General features: G+C 40.1%; 2 protein-coding genes across 3 annotated transcripts in view; both read right to left on the bottom strand.

Annotated features, from left to right (window-relative positions):
• grm2a (glutamate receptor, metabotropic 2a) overlaps positions 1–5,542 on the bottom strand; it is a 36,291-nt gene extending 30,749 nt beyond the window's left edge. Inside the window, exon 1 of the mRNA XM_074670926.1 lies at positions 4,608–5,542. The gene's annotated coding sequence lies outside the window, so the exon portion shown is untranslated. The remainder of the gene's footprint in view (positions 1–4,607) is intronic.
• Positions 5,543–8,210: 2,668 nt separating this feature from the next.
• tex264a (testis expressed 264, ER-phagy receptor a) overlaps positions 8,211–21,203 on the bottom strand; it is a 78,947-nt gene continuing 65,954 nt past the window's right edge. Inside the window, exons 3-4 of one of the 2 annotated variants that reach the window (XM_074675971.1) lie at positions 19,527–19,698; positions 8,211–9,461 (exon numbers count right to left, since the gene is read on the bottom strand). In XM_074675971.1, the coding sequence (XP_074532072.1) occupies positions 9,076–9,461; positions 19,527–19,698 (558 nt within the window). In that variant the 3' untranslated portion in view covers positions 8,211–9,075. Of the gene's footprint in view, positions 9,468–19,526; positions 19,699–21,203 lie in introns of both variants that reach the window. The other variant, XM_074675894.1, reaches the window with a different exon arrangement.

Genomic DNA, 21,203 nt, shown 5'->3' with positions numbered 1-21,203 from the left:
TGCCATCAGCTCCTCAGCTCATTCTGCACTCTTCTTTCACCACCACCAGTATTTGGACTTCATCCCGCTCTCTGCCTCACTACCCCTTTGAGAACATGACGATCACATGTTTGAGTATAATTTGCAGAGACATTGCATATTTCTAATGTTTAGAAAATTGTTTGCAAAAAAAGAAAGAAAAGAAACCTTGAGCTTGGTGAATTCAGTCCAGACTAATGACTTCTGTAGTCGCCAGGATGCAAATACAAAAAGATGTTTCATATAAAATATTGTGTCTTGATGTTCAGACTTTTGTCTCATCACTGAGTCTTTGTTGTAAAACATGTATTGCTGACAACAGGGGCGTATCCAGACCTTTTGGAGGTGGCCCACCTTGGGCACTGTTTAGCGTGGAGTTGCATTGAGTGTGTGAACATACACACATGAATAAATTACTTTGATTCACTCTCTTTGATTCCTAAACACAAATCTGCTTTTCATGTTAACTTTGAGTATTGCAAAAATGACAAACTCTTGATATTTGTAACTACAAAACGTAACACACAGTTGCATTATAAAAATCTCCTGCTCTTAATTTGATATATGTTAAAAGTCACAATTTCACCATACTTGTAGTTTTTTTCAATACATTGATTACACTTAATTATTCCTTACTTCAACACTTTTCATGTAAAATACCAGTGTATAATCGTTTTCTCCAGTATTACCAACAAAACAAAATGTGTCTCATTTAAATGACACATCAATAAATGAATTCCTGCAGCCAGTTAAAAAGCCACCCAGGTAGTTATTGTCACTCAAGGTGTAAAGTGTCTTTTTCTTTCAGGCTTTTAGTGTAGTAGCTTTACATGATTTACAGCTCAATTTTTTTTTCTCACACTCTGTTTTTAGAATGTTTAAAACATTTTGTTTTGGCTGCTGTCTCCTTAAGGCGCCCCACTTCGCAAACCCCCTTCCCTTTGATTGGCCAGCAATCTGAAACCTGTTGGGGGCTTAGTTAGGGACAAACTTGGTGTTTAGGCCCTCCAGCGTGTCATGAACCAGTTTGGAGATTCTTATTTAATGACCTCATTATTTCATCAAATGTCATGAGGGTCCAGTGCTTTTTTTTTTTTTTTTTTTTTTCAGAACAGACTGTTTTGAGTAGTTTACAACAGATAAAGCGATTTCTACAAGCTGTGATCATTTTGCACAAGTTAAGTATGGAGCTCCAGCATTTTTACTTTATATCCATGCTTGAATTAAGGAGGAGGAGCAAGCTGCACCCAGGCACTCCTCAAAGCACCCTCCTATATACAAGTGACTAAAGCTGGAATGCAACGCTGCTGCCAGGCTTTTAACCTGCACCCTTAGAGGTTACCACATAACGCCAGTCCTTGCTGCCCTCCACTGGCTACCTCTGAGTTGTAGAATTGACTTTAAGATTTTACTTTTCGTTTTTAAAGCCCTCAATGTTCAAGCTCCTGCTAATATCTGTGACCTCCTAACTCTTTGTGACCCTGGCCGTTGCCTGAGGTTCCCCAGCAGGGCCTCACTACTGGTACCCAAATCCAGACTGGTCACAAAAGGGGACCGAGCCTTTGCTGTTCAGGCCCCCAAGCTTTAAACTCCCTGCCGGAGGATCTCAGCCAGGCAAACTCAGTATCATCATTTAAATCTCTTCTTGAAACTCACTTTTATCGTATTGCTTTTAATTGACCTTTTACTTTTATTACATTGTTTTATGGATAAGTTGATTGTTTTATTTATTTGTTCCTAACTGTATTGTGTTTTTATTGTCAGGCACCTCGTAACTTTTTTTTGAAAGGTGCTATACAAATAAAGCTGGATTGGATCAGATTGGACTGGATTGGATTAAAGTAATGAAATAACTCAAGTTAAATTTTTCTGGTTGAGCTGCTTGTAACATCAGTAATAAACAATGATGGGGGGTTGCATAGAGTTAATGCCAAGTCCAAAGGTATCCCAACCAGAAAAAATAGGACTGGCCACTTTGATGCACAGATGCCGAAAAACAAACAGCTACGGATTTAAAGACACTTTCAGTGCTCTCTTCCACAGAAGGTTGGCCAGTATCACTTTTTACTAGTTGGAGATGCTTACTTTCAGTGCTATATGGGATGGTAGAGGTGGAGGCAGCCTGAGCTGTACTGACATGACAGCCACAGTATAATAAGTACACCAGGATTTATCACATAGGAGAAGCAGGCAGAAGTAATCAGCAACAGTTCATCTTTACTCACAACTTCAATTATTGATGCATCTGACCCAGGACTCACCTAGGAGCCTCTCACACGTACAGCAGGAATGCAAAGCAGGAAGGAGTCATCTGCAGTCAGTGCAGCTGTTAATTTCAATCTGAGATTCATGCACACATCTTTAATTAATTGAAAGCTTCCCTGTGCTTTTAGTTGAAGAAGTCTTTGCTTAAATCCCCCCTATAGAAGCTGAAATCTACTGATGGCACAACATCTTTTCTAAGTTTAATGTGGGATTAAAACAGAATTTGGAAGGCTGCATCCTGAGGAATGGCAGACGGCAGACTCTTGAAGTTGTAAAGTAAATTTAAAATCATTGAAACTCACCTCCAGGACTTCCATTCCATATCATTTTTCCTCATTATAAAGTAGGTCTGTTTCCTGTCATTAAAAATCTTTTTTATCTCTTTCCCACAAACATGGGCTGAGCACTGTGTTCTTTTAGCACCAGTAGAGATGTACCAGCTCACAGAATACAAAACAGCACACATGTAATACCTACTTTTTACAATAGTGCAGGGAGACAGTAAATTTTTCATTTTACTGATGTTATGAGCACCAGGTGCACAGTATAGACCTGGCTTTATGTTGAACATGTTTTCAGACCTCACCTGCTTGTGTGTGTGAGTGTGTGGGGTGGGGGTGGGGGTGGGGGTGGGGGTGGGATGGGGCTGTATGTGGGGGGATAAGACTGTAAGGCAGAGTAACCTATTAAGCTGTCTTTTTTGATAGGAGAGTAGTGATTCATCCTCCAGGTTTTAATCACTAAGAAATGGTACCTAATACAAAGAGGCTTCATCATAAGGAGGAGGATAAAGTAACAAGGCAGATGTCTCTTACTTTAAACTACAGATGGGAAGTAGGACAAAGAGGAAACTATATTAGTCTCAGTGTACGTATGAGTAATGGACAGATGCTGTATGGAGCACTGGAATCAGCAGAAAAACTTTAACACTTTTGAGGAGTTTTTTAAAGGGCATGCAAAAAATGTCCAGCAAGATCAGTAAACTCAGTTATGCAACTACTTTTTTCTTTGGATTCCTTTGCAGAAAATGAGTCATTTTTGCAGAGTTTGCTCCAAAACTCTCTCGGTCCTGGTCATTCAGAGCACCAAGTAAAGAAACATCAAATCAAAGGTACTGGGGAGGCAGACTGCTGTCAGGACTGAGCTGAAGAGCAAGTGCACAGGTCAGACAGCCTCACATACTCCTAATAATGTTTGCATCTGGATTCAGATGATGATGGACTCCTGTGGTCTCTCCGGTCAGCTATGAGCTGAATTATTTACAGTAATTTTTTACAGCCTCTGGCAATGCCAAATTCTCACTCTTACTTATCAAAAACGTGCGTGATGGTCAATTGCACCGTCATCTAATATGTTTTGTTCCTGTTTGATCTGTATGTTCAGTGAGGTGACTCCACTGCAGGCTGAGCAGGGTTCCTTTTGTGTTTTATCTGCTGAACATGCAGCACAGAAGCTCCTGGGACTGGAGGAAGCATCTACAGTACATTTTACTTCCCCCCATAACGACTTTGTCCACTATTTACCACACTGCCTCAGAAAACGTTCACCCTGAGGTGCTCATTTATATTCCTCCTGTGTTTAAAAATGTATTTTAAACTCCTGTTGGGATGATTACCCAGGCAACGCAGGCTATCCTTCCATCTATAAACAGCATCTCACTGCTCTCCATGTACAGTGTGATGCTTATCCCTTATGATGTGATCAATCTGGAATTTTATAGGGTATCAAGAGGAGAGATATTATTACAATAAAACACCTTAACTAGGAGAGACAAACTGTTCAAGAATTGCCCCAAGATTACCACCCAAAAGAGAAGATGAACCGTTTCTGAGACATTTTCTTCCTCTTCTCCACACCCTTTTATTCTTGATCAACGATTTTCTTTTAACTTTTAGATCGACTTTAGGAGCATTTGTACTGCACTTTTTTTATAAACAGAAAATGTTTTTTTTCCAAATAAAGGGAACTGGAGACAAGGCTATTGTTGTGGAGCTTCTGCAGCGCCTGTTTGGTAGTTTGTAAGCAGCCACGCACATGTGGAGATAGGGCTGTAGCCACAGATGTGTAGATCAAGAGATGGGAAATACACTTATCATTTGACACAAACATCCAGATCCAGACAGTAAGAATGTGGCTATAATATTATACATTACGCACTGGTTTCCCCCTCATGTAACTGGATCTCACAGCAGTATGACTCAACCTTTCTAAAACAGAAAACAACTGTAACTAAATAAACTGTCAGTGAAGTTCCCTGAAAAATGCACCTCCAGCCCGAGAACGCAAAAATTCAGCACAGATGAAAACACACAGCCTCCTCCTACCTGTCCGAGGATCCTCAGTTCGCAGTGCTGTTGTGCGATGAATAAAGCCAGAACATATCCTCAGCAGCCCTCTTTCACTTTTTTGGAGCCTAAAAGCACCAGTGCGGCTGAACTACAGCGGAGCTGTGGCTGGATGAATGAATGAAGGAGGCGAGTGGTCGTTCCCAGAAGTTCACACCGCGTGCAGCTGTGCCGCGTGCAAGGAGCTGTCCGTGGTGCTCAAACAAGCTCCAACCAAGCACACGCTGAGCCGCTGGATACCTGCTGGTGTGATCCCGCTCAAAAAAAAGTCACATTTCCTACTCAAAAGCGTCTGACGCCCACCTGAAAGCAAAAAAGGCGCTGCACTTGAAGTGTAACTGTAAGGACCAATTCAAAAAAGAATGTGTCGTTTGTGAGTCTGCAATGGTTCCGATGTAGTGACTGAACGCATTGAAGTTTATATTCTACCTGTTACTCGATCTGGTTACGTAAAATCCTCAACAACTTGCCACACATTTTGAAAAAAAGAAAAAAAAAAGCGTCTGCTCTTGCTGCAGATGAACCCTGACTCTCAGAAGGTCTGGACACCTAAACAAAGCGCTGCTGCTCCACGCACGAACAGTCCAGGAGATTGCCCGTCTCAACGCAATATGCCAAATTTACAGTTAATCAACTAGAACCTACAGGGGGAAAGATGTCTTTCCGACGCTGTTCTGGTTCGAGGCTGCTGGGTTGAATGTGGATATCAAAAGCAAGGGGGAGATTTAAGAGTCGCCCCCTATTTGTTCAAGCGGTCAAAAGGGGGTTAGAGTGTACCGAAATAACGCTTCTTTGGAGACTGCTTATCTCCAGTGATTGAAATTTTATTCGGAAATCGCAAACAAGTTGTGACACGGTGAGGGAGGGTGTGAGGTCAGTCCCAGATGGCACAGACATGCGGTTTGAGAAGGTGAGCTGCGACTCTTTTTCCCCCTTCCCCCTGACTAAAATCTGCTTCACACATACGCAGCTATCAAGATCCGGATTCGTTTTGTTGAGACATCTCCGTCTTTCTCAATCGCCGCGTGCAATGTAATGAGATTATTCGTTAACATTATGGGAAGGCAATAATCTCAGAGCCCTCAAAACTGCATGACATCCCTGTGGGTTTCACAATTAATTAAATCAGTGTCCGACCCAGTGTGTCATCTTTGTGCTGCTTCCAGACTGATTCTCATTTTTGCCTTCAGACAAAGTTTGAGGTGCCAGGATTTAATCTGAAAGTGCAACAGACATGTGGTGAGGGCAGCTGTCCCTGCAGACTGATCTCACCTCATTGATCACACCTCAGTAAGCTGCGCCCATCCTACAGTCTGATTAATACTGGGAGGACACAAGACGTTGTTGAGTTCTCTTCTTTTGTGGTGCCATGTTTGACAATTAACTTTTTAAAGGAATGTTATAGCTGCAAAATTAAACTGAAACATGGTAACACTGGTAAACATTCATATGATAGTTTGGAGTATGATCCTTCAAATACATGCTTTTAAGAATGTTAACACATACACTTTATTAATTTCTGCTAGTGCTTGCTAGGTGTTTACATGATATAACCTGGACTATCATTTCATAAATTGCAGTCTATGTTCAATAGGATTTTTTTTCTCCCTCCGGCTGACAACACATCAATCCTGAGGCTAAAGTTATTGGGCCTCTTTGTATTTGGCCACTGTCCCATATCCCTTCACAATACTATAGGCCAAGCATGCTGACCCTTCTTTGCCTTACAGGGTCAGCTACAGTGCCTTAGCTACTTTTGTTATTTTATAACCCATATGCAGCGAGTAATCTCCAAGAGTAATAGCAGTCTGCATTCACCAGAACCTTCAAAGACAAAGCAATCCTGAGACATCCAAGGATCAGGTCCCTTCCTACAGGTGTGTGTGTATGATACCTCTTGCTTATGCTCACTCTTTTGCTACAGAGCAGAAATCACTGAGTCAGTGAGTGACTGAATAGACCGGTGGGTGTTCATACAGAATGAAAATATAGGAAAAATTGATTGTATCTGTGTGCAGCTTCTCTAAGAGACTCTGACATCACTTGTTTTTTATAGGAGCAGGATTAAAAGGGAGGAAAGTGAGTGAGGAGGTCAGATTATCTGGTAAATGATCTGTTACTTGATTCTGGCTATCAGATATATAACTGGCTACACAACGCAATGTAGTCCAGCTCAGCCTTGTCTGATGACGACAGACTGGAGGGGCATTTAAAGGGAATCCCTCCTGTCTTGCAAGATCCATGTCTTAGCAAATGGAGCAGGTAATTAAGCAAATTAAACACAAATGCAAAGATCATGGTTGTTTTCTCTTCTCAAGTATGGAGGCACAAGGAAACAGAGGATTTTTTTCATGTTTTCGAGTGGATTTGTGAATCCACTGTTACTGAAACCTCAAGCTGTTCCAAAGTCTGCAAATCCCTTCAATAAAGGTTCAGAACCACAAGCTGTAAGTAACATTATATAAGTAATAAGTAATGTAACGACAGAGGGATAAATATTAATATTGAGAGCTGATAGTTTGCCCCAGACAAAACTTTCTGGTCATTTTATGACTACAGAGCTGTGTGAAAGGTAACACCCACAAGCTGTGTCTAATTGTATGTCACTGGAAAAGCAGCCAAAGCGAAGTGTTTCTGACAAAGGCTGAATGGAGCCAAAATGAGGGTTTTCACAGATGTCAGTAAATGAAGAATATGTTTTTTCTGCTTTAAATCACACAAAGATACTTTATAAGTGTCCCAGACTGACACACTGAAAGGTGAAATGAGTATAATAGGTCTCCTTTAAAGAAATACATTAACTGCTTCATGGGGGTCAGTCTCTGTTCATATGGATTATGTCTCAATGCGAGACAGGAGAGTCTGACTTGGAGCAGTGATGACTTCTCCTTAGCTGATGGTTAATCAGCTATTACAGACACAGCGCCTGTTTGACTTTAGATTCATATGTGTTTTGATCAGGTTGACAATTCCTCTTCTGCTGTACTCACAGCTAATTACATAAATTGTGACACAACGGCAAACCTTTTTCAAGTATTGTTCAGACGACTGCGGCTCCACTCAAGGTAAAGTAGCATCTTGTGCTAAAAGTTTTCGAGTCCTTTAACATCAAATCAAATGTGTGTTATAGTGAGCATAATAAATTAAATTTTCAATGTCAGTCCTTCTTAGCAGTTACTTGATTTTTCTAAACTCTAAACTATTTCAACTGGTTTCTTTATGTTCTATTAATCTTTTGAATCCCATCTATGTCTTTCCAAAGAATGTTTCCACAGTAGAAACCATCACAATATGGAGGCAGCTTGCATGAAAAGAGAGCTTAATAAGTTATAATGCACTTTGTGTCTTATCAATAACGTCTGCACAACAGTGTTTCTCAGTGACACCCACACTTTGCTACATTTCTCCGCCTCTATTGGGAAACAATAAACAATGAGATTTGTCTTCAGGGTAGAGAAGTAATGATGTGACTTTTTGTTGTAAAACCTCAAATTGGGGTTGTTTTTGACAGACTGTCAGGACAAAATAAGGGTTGCGTAAGTGTGTGTGCAACAAAATCTTTGTAAAAGTGATTCCTGTCAAGCAAACTTTTTATTTGAACATTTTATTACAGACATAAGACACCACCATGGCAATGTGCTGTACATCATTTCACCAAAGATTTCCACCAACAGACAGATCTGAACTAATCTCTGGAAGTGAGTGAGTTTTGGCAACAAACAGAGCTGCAGAGTGGTTTAACAGAAAGTTTCAGGAGGGAGTATTACATTAAAATGTGAAGCAAGTGATAAAACACAATGATAATTAAAAGCACAGGACAGCATACAAGGGCAAATAGCTTTTCAATCTTGGTCACTTGTGTAATCTGGTAAAGTATCCACTGAAGATCCTCATTTTGACTTAATTAGATTCCCATTTTTTACACTGCAGAATGTCCAGTATGATGACATGATTCCTTGTAGAAAATAATACAATGAAATAGATCCACTTAAGTCTCTAAAGGACTAGGCCCTGCACAATTTTATTCCATCAATACTGTTTAAATACGAAACTCAGATAATTCACACGAACACACAGCATGAGCTCTCTTGAGAAATGACCTCAGGGTCAAACAGGGAGAAAACATGCTGTGTGATAATCCTGGTTAGCTGGGGCTGACCTCACTTCTAATCTGAACAGAAGTAGTTGGAATTTGTGTAAAATTACTGTTCAAAAGAAGATTTCATACAAGTTTAGGAATTATCTTACAAAAACGATACTACAGTACAATAAAAAGTACAGGCTTCAAAAAGAGGAAAACAACAAGGCGCAAAATATGGCATGTTGGTCATGGAATTAACAGAATTTGCTCCACCAACCAGATTACACAACAGATAACCAACAACTGAGAAATTCTCTAGCATGCCAGTGTTAAATGGCCTCATCCCTTATCTTTTCAGCATCTCCCCTACTCCTCTCCATCTCCCAAGGGCCTCTTCTTCTCAGCCATCAGTTCGACTGCTTCGCTGGCTGTGTCTTCACCCTCAAGGGCTTTCTCCTTTCCCTCCTCCTCTTCCTCTTCCTTCACCTCTCCACGTTCTTCCTCTTCCTTCTCCAGAGCCTCCCCCTGCTCCTCCTGATCCATGTCAAGCTCTTCAAAAGACGAGCCGCTGCCCATGGACTCGTTTGAACCTCTGTCGCTCTGGTCCCTGTGTTTAATGTCTTCATTGATGTCCATTACGTCCCTCAAAGGCAGGGACGAGGCCAAGGAGGCAGCTGTGGAGGCAGCCAAGGATGTTTCTCTGCTGTCCCAGGGAACACCGCCACTTACTGAGCTTACATCACTGTGGGAGTCTGCACCTAAAGCAACACCGGCACAAAGAAAACAGTAAATAAGCTTCTGAGCGCGCAGAACCAATTTAATAATGTAAGATGACACCAATTTAAAAAATAACCAAGGCACCATTACAGGTATATAGGAAGCACAAAAGGGATCAAAGTTTTGAGCCTTGACGATCCCCAAAATAGTCACATTTGATGTGAACATAAATACCAGTAACAGTAATATTTATAAAATCTTTATTATTTTACAGATATCTATTCTGATGCCACTGTAAAATAAATCAATGAATAAATAAATGAATGAATAAATAAATGAATGAATAAATAAATAACCAATGGAGAGCAAATGCTGAATGATTTTTTGCTTTTACTATGAGTTTTGTTAACATTTGTTGTACATCTTTTTGAAACGTCAAAAGAACTAAATGAAAGGTGAGTATGCACTACATTCACCCAGCGTGTTAAAAAATGAACATAAAAAATCTAAGACTCTTTCATCCCTTTGTATGCTGTAGCAACCACTGTACTCAACCACTGCTACTCTCTCTTTTCTTTTTCTCATGGCAGCTTTTTAAAAAAAAAAAAAAATACAGATCTGAAGCATCCAGTCAAAAGCTTTGGTACTTGTAATTCTTCTTATCATAACAATGAAGAAGATTGTATCATTTTTCAGTATGTGGTATAAAAAAACTACTGGGCAACAAGAAATTCTGACAATACTGATTCCTTAATTGTAGCCTTACTCAAAAGTCAGCAACTCATTGACCATAAATGCCTTAAACAGTTTAGCTTCAAACCGCTCAATTGATGTTGGGAGGGGTTACAAGAGAATTAAGTGACAAACTCCGACTTTCGCTGGATTCTAAACTCAAGGGTTGGGCTGAAAGCTGTCTGTAAGTCCACGACGTGAAATTCATCCACTGATGAGTGAGTGTAACTGAAAGACACAGATACAAAGATGGTGGCCAAAATTGTTAAAAAACCTGACAGGTCTGAGAATGTTGATTTTTTTTAATCTCAGAACATGCAAATGGTTTCTCTGAGCACAACAAAACTCTGATGAAGTGAGTTTAACTGTTTTTTTTAACCTACTTTTAACTTTGATGTTTGGTTTGTCCACCTTTTGCAGCAGTGACTGCAGCACACACCTCTAGCGTAGTGTCAGTGTATTTCCTCAGAACTTCAACACTGATTTTATTTCATTTCTTTTGCAACTGCAACTGCAAAAAAACTCCTCTGCTCTCTGTATCACGTACAGCAGAGTTTTGCCCCAATGTGTTTACAGATACATAAACATGTTTTCACACACAAGGGTGTTTGGTGCACACACACACACACACTCCATATAGCGGACCGAGAGTAGAGAAAAATAATCAACCACAACAAGAAACACTTCCTTTAGCTTGTCCTGGTTATTGAAGCCAATTTTTACTTTCCTTCTAAACACATTACAATCGCTTCGCAGGGAAAGATGTTTTATGAGAAGACAACTCACTACTTGTTCATCATTTTCCTGTGCTCTGTCACTGCAAAGCGAACTAAAGCTCTAGAAGAAGGAAACATCCTTGCTACAGATGGCTGAAGCACATATTACATGAAACTATCAAGAATATCAATAAGCTTTTGTGATGGTGAACTTCTCACCTACATGATCAGCTCGCCAGTGCTTTCAGACTTATTCTGATTCCCACTAGTCCTTGATCTGTGGATGAATGGCCATTCACTCATATAAACATACATTCATTATTGTGTTTAAGTGATCTAGGACATAAATGTGATGTGCACAGTGATGAGCAAAACAAAGGACAATCTATGAGCAATGCTGAAACAAATTATGTCCAAATATAAAAGGTTCACATACAAAAAGCCCTTTGTGTCAGGACAGTTAAAATGAAAACTAACATAAATGAAACAAGGGACAAGTGTTGCTAAGACTGCCAAAAATTACTCCTTAAAAAATTAAAAGGCATTTCACATCTCCCACCTACGCTCACTCAGTGAGCGGTTCACAGTTGGTCCTCCAGAAGAAACTTCAGAGGTACAGGAAGAGAAGAAAAAGAAATCGACCTATAAATAATCTGCGTTTTGTGTGGCAACAAATGTTCAAGCTGTGCACTAGGTGGATGACTCATTCCTAACCACATTTGCTCAACAAAGCACAGAATTAAAACATTTGTTCTGATCCAAAGTTATTCACTTTTAAAAACTTCGCTTATTAAAAACATACCACCACGCAATAATGTTCCTTCTGCATATAAAATACCTTTAAAACATGAACATCTAACTTTTGTTGTTCTGACTGCCTGATAGGTCACTGAAATGCCACTGTCTGAGCTATTTTCCCTCTGCTTTCACACCATTAATAAATCTCATCTACATATCAGTTTGTTATGACTAAATATTTCTGTAGGGACCTGAGCACAATAAACACAAAGTCTCTGAGCTCTTCACCTATAGGTCAGTCTGCCTGTTCATACTTTTAAAACTCAACATCACTCAGCAATCTAATTATCACATCTAACAGATCTCATCCTGTCTGCAGTGAAGATTATAGATGGGAAGTCAATTTAGGTTATCCATGAGATCTATAAACGGGCCTGTTGATTAGCTAGCACCTCCGAACAAAGCCACTGGGAGTGGTATTTGGTAGAACAGGTCCAGTGCAAATGTGATGAACCTCAGAGGTATTGTGTTTTTTCTGAGAGACTCATTTTGGTACACAGAAAAAATTTTTTTTTTGAGGCTAGTTCAGCGGACAGCCCCCAAAGAAAGAGCCTCAACACACTTGACTACATACAACTCCCCTACCAGAGCAAACCAGGTTTGGAAATTGATTGCACTGAGCTTTTTGTGTCACCTAAGAGTCTTTTTTTGCCAATAATTTCCTAAATTAGGCCCACTGGGAAAAAAGCAGAGATTCAAGGTTCCATTTATCAAATTATTTGAAACAAAGGATAAGATATTTAAAGAGACACTCAGACACAGACAGGTCCGAGGCGTGCTGAGAGTTTGGAGATGGTCCATTTTTATGAATGGGTGATATTCTAAAAGTAAGGCTTGGAGAATCAATGATTGAGAGATACCAATGAAATACTATACTAATACTAATACTATGAAATCACAGAGTAATTGTGAATATTATTTTCTTTTCCCATAGTACACAAAAGAAAAAACAGAAATGCAAAAAAAGCAAAGCAATCCAAAAATGTCTCAGCTGTACAGCCAAAAACTTTATTCAGATTACTTTTATACCGCTTTACAGGGCTCCAGACTAACATTGCATCGGTGCACCTAACCTTGTTTTTAGGTGCACCAGTGCCAAATTTGAGTGCACCCAAATTCTTCATTGCGTCACCTTTGATAATTTAAGCTCAACTTTTTATTGCTCTCCATAACTTTGATAGAATGTGAATGATTTTTAAACAAGAATAAGATGAAGAGAAATGCTTATGTTTTTTGAAGCACAATAACTAAAAAGAAAAATAAAGTGTTTTAAGTGCTTCACTGAGCTGAAATTGAACATTTCAAACTAAAACATTAAGCAAAACAACACATTTTCAAATCAAAGTGCTTGTGCATAAAGTGCTTCACTGAACTGAACTGATGTTTAATCTTTTTTTCTGCATGGGGTCCAGAGGCGGGGTGCAGTGGAGCAGAAACTCGGTCCCCATTGAGTGGAGTTTGGTTTTCTGTATGAGGAGGCAGTTTAAGTTACTGGATCGGAGGTGTCTTGTCATAGTTTGGGGGGTTAACAGTTCTTTAAAATCAGGCGGGGCATTGCCTGGTGGGTGAGGAGGGAAATTTTTGCTGTGACTGTACTGAATTACTCTCATCAGGATCCGAGCTGCACTGTATTAGATGAGTTTGAGCTTTTGGAGGCTTTTACTTGGGATCCCGTTGAGAAGAGCATTACAGTACTCCAACCTGGAGAAGACAAAGGCATGGTTGCATTTTTCTGCATCTTGGAGAGTGAGAGATGGCCAGAGTTTATCAATATTTCTGAGGTGGAAGTAGGAGCTCTTGCAGAGTTTGTTTAATGTGAGAATCGAAGATGGGGGTCAAATATGACACCAAGGTTGGTGACCAGGATCAAAAGTGGGATGTTTAGACTGGAGAAGGATACACCTGTAATGCTGTAAGAGTGGACCTGATGAGCAGTGCCAATTAGGATGACCTCTGTTTTTGAGCTGTTAAGTTGCAGGAAGTTTTGACTCATTCACGCCTTTATTTCCTTGAGACAGGTGGTGAGGGTGAAGGCAGAGGTAGAGGAGGCTGATTTGAGATGTAGTCACGTGTCATCAGAGTAGTAGTAGTAGTAGAAAATTCCGTGCATGCTGATGACGTGGCCAAGGGGAAGCATGTACTGTACAATACAAAGAGGGTTGGGCTGAGGACTGAACCTTGGGGGACTCCACAGTTGGGACAGTGGGTAGTGGACCTATCTTGCCCAAGGGCCTCTGACCCTGACTCTGAACTGTCAGTGAGACAGGTTCTGGATCAATCAAAGACAGAACCTGGAACTCCAACAGTGTGGTGTAAGCGGTTGAGTAGGGTATCGTGGTTAACAGTGTCAAATGCAGCAGTCAGATTGAGGAGGATGAGGAGGGACGGGGAACCATTATTGACTGCAAGCAGTAAGTTGTTTGAGACCCTAACCAAGGCAGTCTCAGTGCTGTGGGCTGTTCGAAAGCCCGAAAGGAATTTTTAGTTCCAGTTGGTTTTGTTCCAGGTATTCCAGGTGTTGAGCCCTTACTGCTTTCCCCAAGACCTTGGACAGGAATGGGAGGTTGGATATAGGCCTATAGTGAGTGAGGATTTCTGGATCTAAAGTTGTTTTTTTGAGATGGGGCCTGATGAATGCCATCTCTGGAGGGACGTGGACAGCTTTAATAGACCGATTAACAATTCTGGTTATTAAAAGACTGATGGCAGAGAGATTTGATTTCAACAAGGCAGTGGTGGAGGGGCTCATCATGCATAAAGAAGGTTTCATTTTGCAGATTGCACCCTCCACCTGTTGTTGCGATTTGCCAGCAAAGCAAGAGAGGGGGTGAGAAGGTGGGGGACAGCTGAATCTGAACTGACTGGGGCCACTGGTGAAGTGAGGGGGCTAGAAAGAGAGGAGCAGATTTTTTCCACCTATTTTCTGAAGGAAGAAATAAAGTTATTGCACTGCTCTTTTGTGGTGTTTCTGAGTGAGGGGGTTGGTGGTTTGAGGAGATGGTTTATTGTGGTAAAAAGCTGGTTGGAATTTCCGAGGTTATTGTTAATAATGTTGGAATAATATTGTGACCTAGCATCTTTGAGGCATTTGGAATAGGCCTCTTGATGCTTATGATAGGCCAGTCTGTGGACAGTGAGACATGAAGCCTTCAAGGACACATCTAGCAGTTTTCATCTTCTGTAGCTCATTGGTGGACCAGGAGGGACAGTAACAGCAGCTTCATAAAGATGGCTTCATGCTCAGACATGCCTATTTATAGACCTGAAGTTTGGTGATGGGGGCAGAGTTTGTGATCACCAAGTCAAGGGTGTGACCCTTGGCATGAGTGGGAAGTTCCACATGTTGCTTGAGGTTTAGGCAGTCCAGTGAATAAAGGAGCTCAGCTGCAAAGTGACACGTAGGGGAGTCAACGTAAATATTCACGTCATCAAATATTATTAGGTTTGCAGATGTAGCACAGAGAGTAGTGGGAAGGTCTTGTAACTCAGGAATGAAGGCTGGATTTGGTTAAGGGGGCTAATAAATCAGGAGCACTACTGTAGGGAGGTGGAGTTTCCATTTAAATACAAGGCATTCAAATGAGCACAGTTGAGGGACGGGAAAGACTTCTAGATCGTTTAAGAAAAAATGGTAATAATGATAAAAAATGGTTATAATTTGTACCTCTGTATGCCCTGGCCACTCCTACCTACGTCATTGACCTCATTGACTCACCCCAATCTGAATGTGTGGACATGCTACTGCAAAGAAGCACATACATTGCAACGGTGTAGCATTAAAGCTAACAGGCTTTCAGGTTTGATAAACAAAGGCTGCAGGAATTTTTATTTTTTTAAAAGAGAGAAGATGGCCAAACGTATACTGTGCTTAAGCCCTGTTTCCACCAAGCAGTCTGGTTTGGATCAGTACAGTCTGGTACGGGTTTGATCGGTAAAGCCTGATCCTGTTTGTGAAGGAGGTGTGTAAGCTGGATGCTGATAGTCGCTTCAGTTATGTAATAACATGACGCCATAGCAGCACGACACGGTGCACCTTGCTAACAAATCCAACAAAGAAGAAAAACGTGACACTGTAAATAATCCCAGAATTAGTGGAAATGTTACAAACTGTGTGCAATGTTAGACAACCTGAGCTGAACCATTTGGTTAAATGGGCTTTAGTATAAAATTGACCCCTGTGGGGGCAGGAGGAGGATTAACAGCTGGCGTAATGTGCGCAAGTGAATTCACTGTATAAGTGGAGCAACGATCATCAATACAGTCTCCACAAACTGATCAAAATGAAGTTGAAAGTATATGTAAACCACTCAGAGTGACAAAAGTTTTCTCTGCAGCTTATGGGTATTTACTTGTGACATGTGCATCATTACAACATATAAAATAAAGAGTTAGATGATACGTTTCTGTAAACACTAATAAATGATCATATGAAGGGCAGAATCGATATCTCCAGTAACTGTGTCTGAATTTGCGCACATCGAGCCAGAACTCTACCGTATGCTGTGTATAGGGCACACCTTCATGTAGACCACGATATGATCCTACCATTAGTATGAGTTCGGTCACAGAAGAACACAGAGAGATGATGTGTTTGCAAAAGAAATCTATTTTTTTCTCCGAGCAGCATCAGGTGCACCAGTGCAACCTAGAAAAAAATGTTAGTTGCACTTTAAAAATTTTTAGTCGCACTTTGAAAGTTAGGATCTGAGTTGTAGCAACGCTGAGATAAACTCACAGGTAATCTATAGCAGAAAACAAAAATGAATGTGAGTTTTATGCTATTGTGTAAACATCAAGTGTGCATCAGGATACAGGAGCTACTTTTATCCTCTAAAAATTGCAAGGGGCATAATGAGTTTGCAGTTTGAAGATCCAAACAAGCCAAAGCCATGTCTAAAACATGATGGGATGACAATATTCATGAATAATTGTTATGAACAATTAAAATGCAAAAGGTAACAGTCTCCTTTATCGGTCCTCACAGGACTGATGTTCCCATCTGTCGCTCTTTTTCTTTCTTTCTCAGTGGGTGACTTTGACTTGTAAAGTTTTGTTGGATTTTAAAGTTATGCACAAGGTTTTTCTTCACACTTTGTCACAGTTTGCTTTCACTTATCCGTTAGTGTTGAACTTAACCATACATAGATACTCATGTTACATGTTATCACCAAATTTCTGGAGCTAATACCTAGATTACAACAGTATAAGTCATGTGTGCTTTTAAATTCTGTTCCAGAGTGTATCATGTCATACTTTTTCACAAGATTTTGAAGCTGGGACTGATAAATGTTTAGTTTACCAATAAATGTCTTTTTGGGATTAACTGACCATCATAGTGAGCAGGTAAAACAAAGCTCACTGGCCTGCTTTACACGCAGGCTGATTTGTGTGGTGTTGGATTAACAAGCTCCTCACAGCCCTAACAGTGACTGCTGTGATAACCAGATTATCATGAAAGTGTTCTCACTTTGTCGGAGTGTTTATTGCTGCTGGTGTGTGCTATGATGGTAACAGCAAGACAGGTGCTTCAGGAGTTTATGGTCACGACAGTCTATAACATGGTCAGTTGAGTTGAGAGATGAAAAGTCAAAGCCTGTCTCCCATGTGCCGGGGCGAGACTTCCACAGCTAGCTCGTCAGACTGAGCTCTGCTCCCTCAATTGATCTGTGTCTCATTAAGGAAGCTCAGCTGTGTCTGAGACAAAGAACATTGACACAGACACACTGTGATTTAAATGGTCCCATTTCAGACTGCTGTTATTGAGCCCTTAAACTCACCTCATGCACATGCAGACTCGTTAACATACAGATTAATGAAACAGGATGTTTGCACAAGCTGGGTTAAAATTCATACACACTCGCATCTGCTTTCTTCTGGCTTTTTTCTTATACAGAGCTGATAATGCTACGGTTCAAATGGGCAAGCCTCAACAAGAACAACACTTTCTCAGGTTGAAAGAAATCATTCAAGATTAAACTATCCAAAACACACACAGTGTAAACAGTGAATACATGGACTCTTTTGAATGAGAAAAGATGAAAGCACAAAAAAAAACATTTTGAGGAATACAATCTCCTTCAAAAGAGCTGAACATTTAAGGCCAAAAGGAAAATCATGATGACTACAACATGGAATTGACAGCTTTAATTATTTTGGGGGAATTTTTTTTTCCTGTTCAAAGTTTCAACATCTTTTCTTCAAAACCTTGAATAAAGTTAAAGATCACTGATTGATGTCACTATCACACACTTTGTAGTTCCATCAGGTTTCACTTTCCTACCAACTTCCATGCAAGTGTATCTGCTCTGGCACATTCAAGGCTAAGTTTTTGAGAAAACCCTATGTCCACCACAACATGCTGGGACTCGTGTCAACCATCTCTTTTGGTCATTAAACATTAAATTAAACTGGCACCTCTATGTGCACTTTAGACAAGCTTAGTGATAGCAATGGCATAATGGAAACAGCTTATTTTATTAGATGACAAAAATGGTATTTGAGTGTGTTTTACAGACCAAATGATGGTCATATTCATCCTACCACTCGTTCCCAGGGTTGGAATGGGATAAAAAAATCTGCCCGGCATCTTTAGCCTGCACCAAAACTGACAAACATTTAGGTAAATATAGTGTCATATTACAGCACCAGACCTTTGTTTCTAGAAAAACTATCTTCATTATGGTGAAACAGTTGAACACAGGACTTAAATTTGCAGTGTTGTATTTTCACTAAGGTATTTAAAAGTAAATGATCTTAACTTTACTGTCTCATTTAAGTCGTGTTGACAAGAGATGCGGTTCAAGGCAGACAGCACATTGTACATCAAACCCACCTCCACCTACTCAGTCCCATCAACCTGACACCATTTTCTCTGTCTGGTGATTTCTACAATAATCAATAGTGCCACAGGTTCAGCAGATTTGAAAGAACAAAAGCAGCAGAGAAGTGGTATCCAAAGTGGGAGCCACAATAAGCCTTCCAAAAATCCAAAACTATTTTGCATATTTCATCCATTACTGCAAAAATATAAACAAAAAGGGGTTTGAATTTCATGAAAAACCATGTAATAAAGTGATTTTCTCTAAACGGTTTGAGACAATTCTTTGTTGCCAAAAGACCCTTGAGGTGACCAAACCAGGATAACTATGGTCTCAGTGGTGCTTAATTAGGAAACACAGTAATATATGCTCATGGGTAGAACCATTTTGCTCAGCTAAATTAAGTACCTGATCTTTCATGACTGTTTTTTTTGACAGGCCTATTAGTATACTCCCACAGCAGGGGGTCCCTGGTCTCTGCCACCTCTATTCTGAGGGTCACAGGCTGAAAAGTATCTTACATATTATATCCTTAGTGAGTTACATTAGACTGGGGCTCAGTTCAGTGTTTAACTTAATAGAGGCTACCACATAATTCTTTGTTCCTCACAGACACTTTCTATGTACTCAATAAAGCAAACTGTGCATTTCTGACATATTTCTCCAACTGCCTAGAGCAAAAAATATCGATTTGAGTTTTTTTAGTGACTAATTTTTCTTGGGTCCATTTTTTTCAGAGGGCAGTAATCTACACAAAGCTGCATGCTTTTTATTTCTGTTTTTTGCTCTGGAAAATGCCTCCATTAAGAGAAAACTTCCGACTGAACTGTCAACTGTTGGCCACTTGAACCTTTTGACTGTACTGTAGTACATTGTGGAGGGATGCTGGTAAACAAAATGTACTGCTACTATGCAAAAGGTGCTAAAAGTGATTAATAATTCAGTACTGCTTTTGTAGATTATTAAGAGAAATCAATTCACTCATAACCAGTCAAAAACTCCTCACAAGAGCAACAAGGAAGAATAAAAGTATCACCTGTAATGTCAGTCCCCCTGTCCTCATCGGAGTCCTCTTCTTTAACATCTGTTTTAACCTCCTCCTTCATCTCTGGAACAAAGAAGTCCGTCTGGCGTGACAGAGGAACCATGTAGTTGATGACATCTGAACCACAGACCTCTATATAGGGGAATGCACTCAGTTTCCTTTCCTGTGAAAACAAGAGGACAAAAATGAGATTTGGATGTATAACGCGAACTGTTCTCTGCAGTTGTTTACAGAAACCATTAGAGGAAAAGAGGTCTGAATTAAGCAGTGTTTGGCCAGTGCAGCTCCACAGTGTGTAACTGTAATCAAGAGGGTGCGATGTGTTTGGACTGTGTGAACATGTCATATTATGCTGGGATTGAAATAAAAAAGCACAAATATGTTTATTGTTGAAACTTCAACCAGTTCCAGTGATAAAATTGGAGCAAAAATTTACATTTAAAACCTTGGCAGTCTGTTTACACACGATATTTAGCTTTATCAACTGCTTCACTCCCACGCATCTGGGAACATTTGTGGGTACTATTTAAAACCTGCATGAGCTCTAGCATGTTAACTGGATGCAATCTAAAGCATAGAAACATATCTACAGTTTATTTATTGGTGTACTCTGGGTTTAAATTATGGAACTCAACCTGCGTTATTCTCTTTAGAATCCAGGTGGACTATCACCTTGCAAAACCAAGTCAAATGGTCAAGTTTGAGGGGCAGGAAACAGATCTGCTTGTAGAAAAGTTTTACAAGTGTAGGCTGTCTGCGGGTGCAGTAGGAATCCAATAATGTCCTCTCTCCAAATAGAAGTGAGATGCTGCTCTGCTTGCTCTCCAGACAGTTTTTGGTCAGTCACAGCAATAATCCTGTTCCTGACAGAAATTGGCCAGCATCACTTGTGGTCAAACCTAATTTCAACAACAGCAAAACCATCAACACAGAGGGAATTTTGGACATTCATTTCCTCCATAACAATGGTTCTGAGCATACAAAGGAAACATGTCCGGTGCACCACACTTTACACCAACCTAAAGCTAGAGCTCTTTGTTCTTTATCTAATGCTCATCACTTCAAGAGAACAGATGATCTTTTTGAATATTCCAATTTATATAACTTGATTTTTGCTTTAGTTGGAGCTGTCATGTTTTAGGGAAATTCTCAGCCAACTCATGGAAAAACTGGAGAAATTCACTGCTTAACTCATCGCTGCTGACACATCTCACATCTGGGTTAAAATACGAACCCAGCGCAGATTGACTGGGAAAATATCAATGGCATGGATAAGAGTGATTCTCTTTGATGAGCAGAATACCTCCGTCAAGTAGAAATATCAGATATTTCTCAAGCGTGTCTTCACTTTGCTGACATGTCTCTATGCGTTCGACATATTAATATGAAAATGCTCAAACCATGTGATGGAGCATTAAAGTTGTATAACCACATCCGTGTGTGTAGATTTGCATCATTCCATGGTGTGAACAAAAAGTGAAGACTTAAAGCCTTTTTTTGTCCAAAGAGGACATTAACTTTGCATAGTTTTGCTATGTGCTCTTATAAACTGTGGTTCTTAGGGAAAGAAGGAATGCAGGTTCTCCAATGGGCTGTCAATGAGGAGATAGTCAAATAGATTATTTTTAATCTCTGGATAATCCTCAAATTACATAGCAACAATGACAT

This window comes from Halichoeres trimaculatus, unplaced genomic scaffold, assembly GCF_033239565.1.
Source record: "Halichoeres trimaculatus isolate MK-OKI-2021-1 unplaced genomic scaffold, fHalTri1.1 fHalTri1_scaffold_1, whole genome shotgun sequence".
In the NCBI taxonomy this organism is placed as follows: Eukaryota; Metazoa; Chordata; class Actinopteri; order Labriformes; family Labridae; genus Halichoeres; species Halichoeres trimaculatus.
The sequence above is the reverse complement of the archived record's forward strand: the minus strand, read 5'-3'. Positions and strand labels throughout refer to the sequence as shown.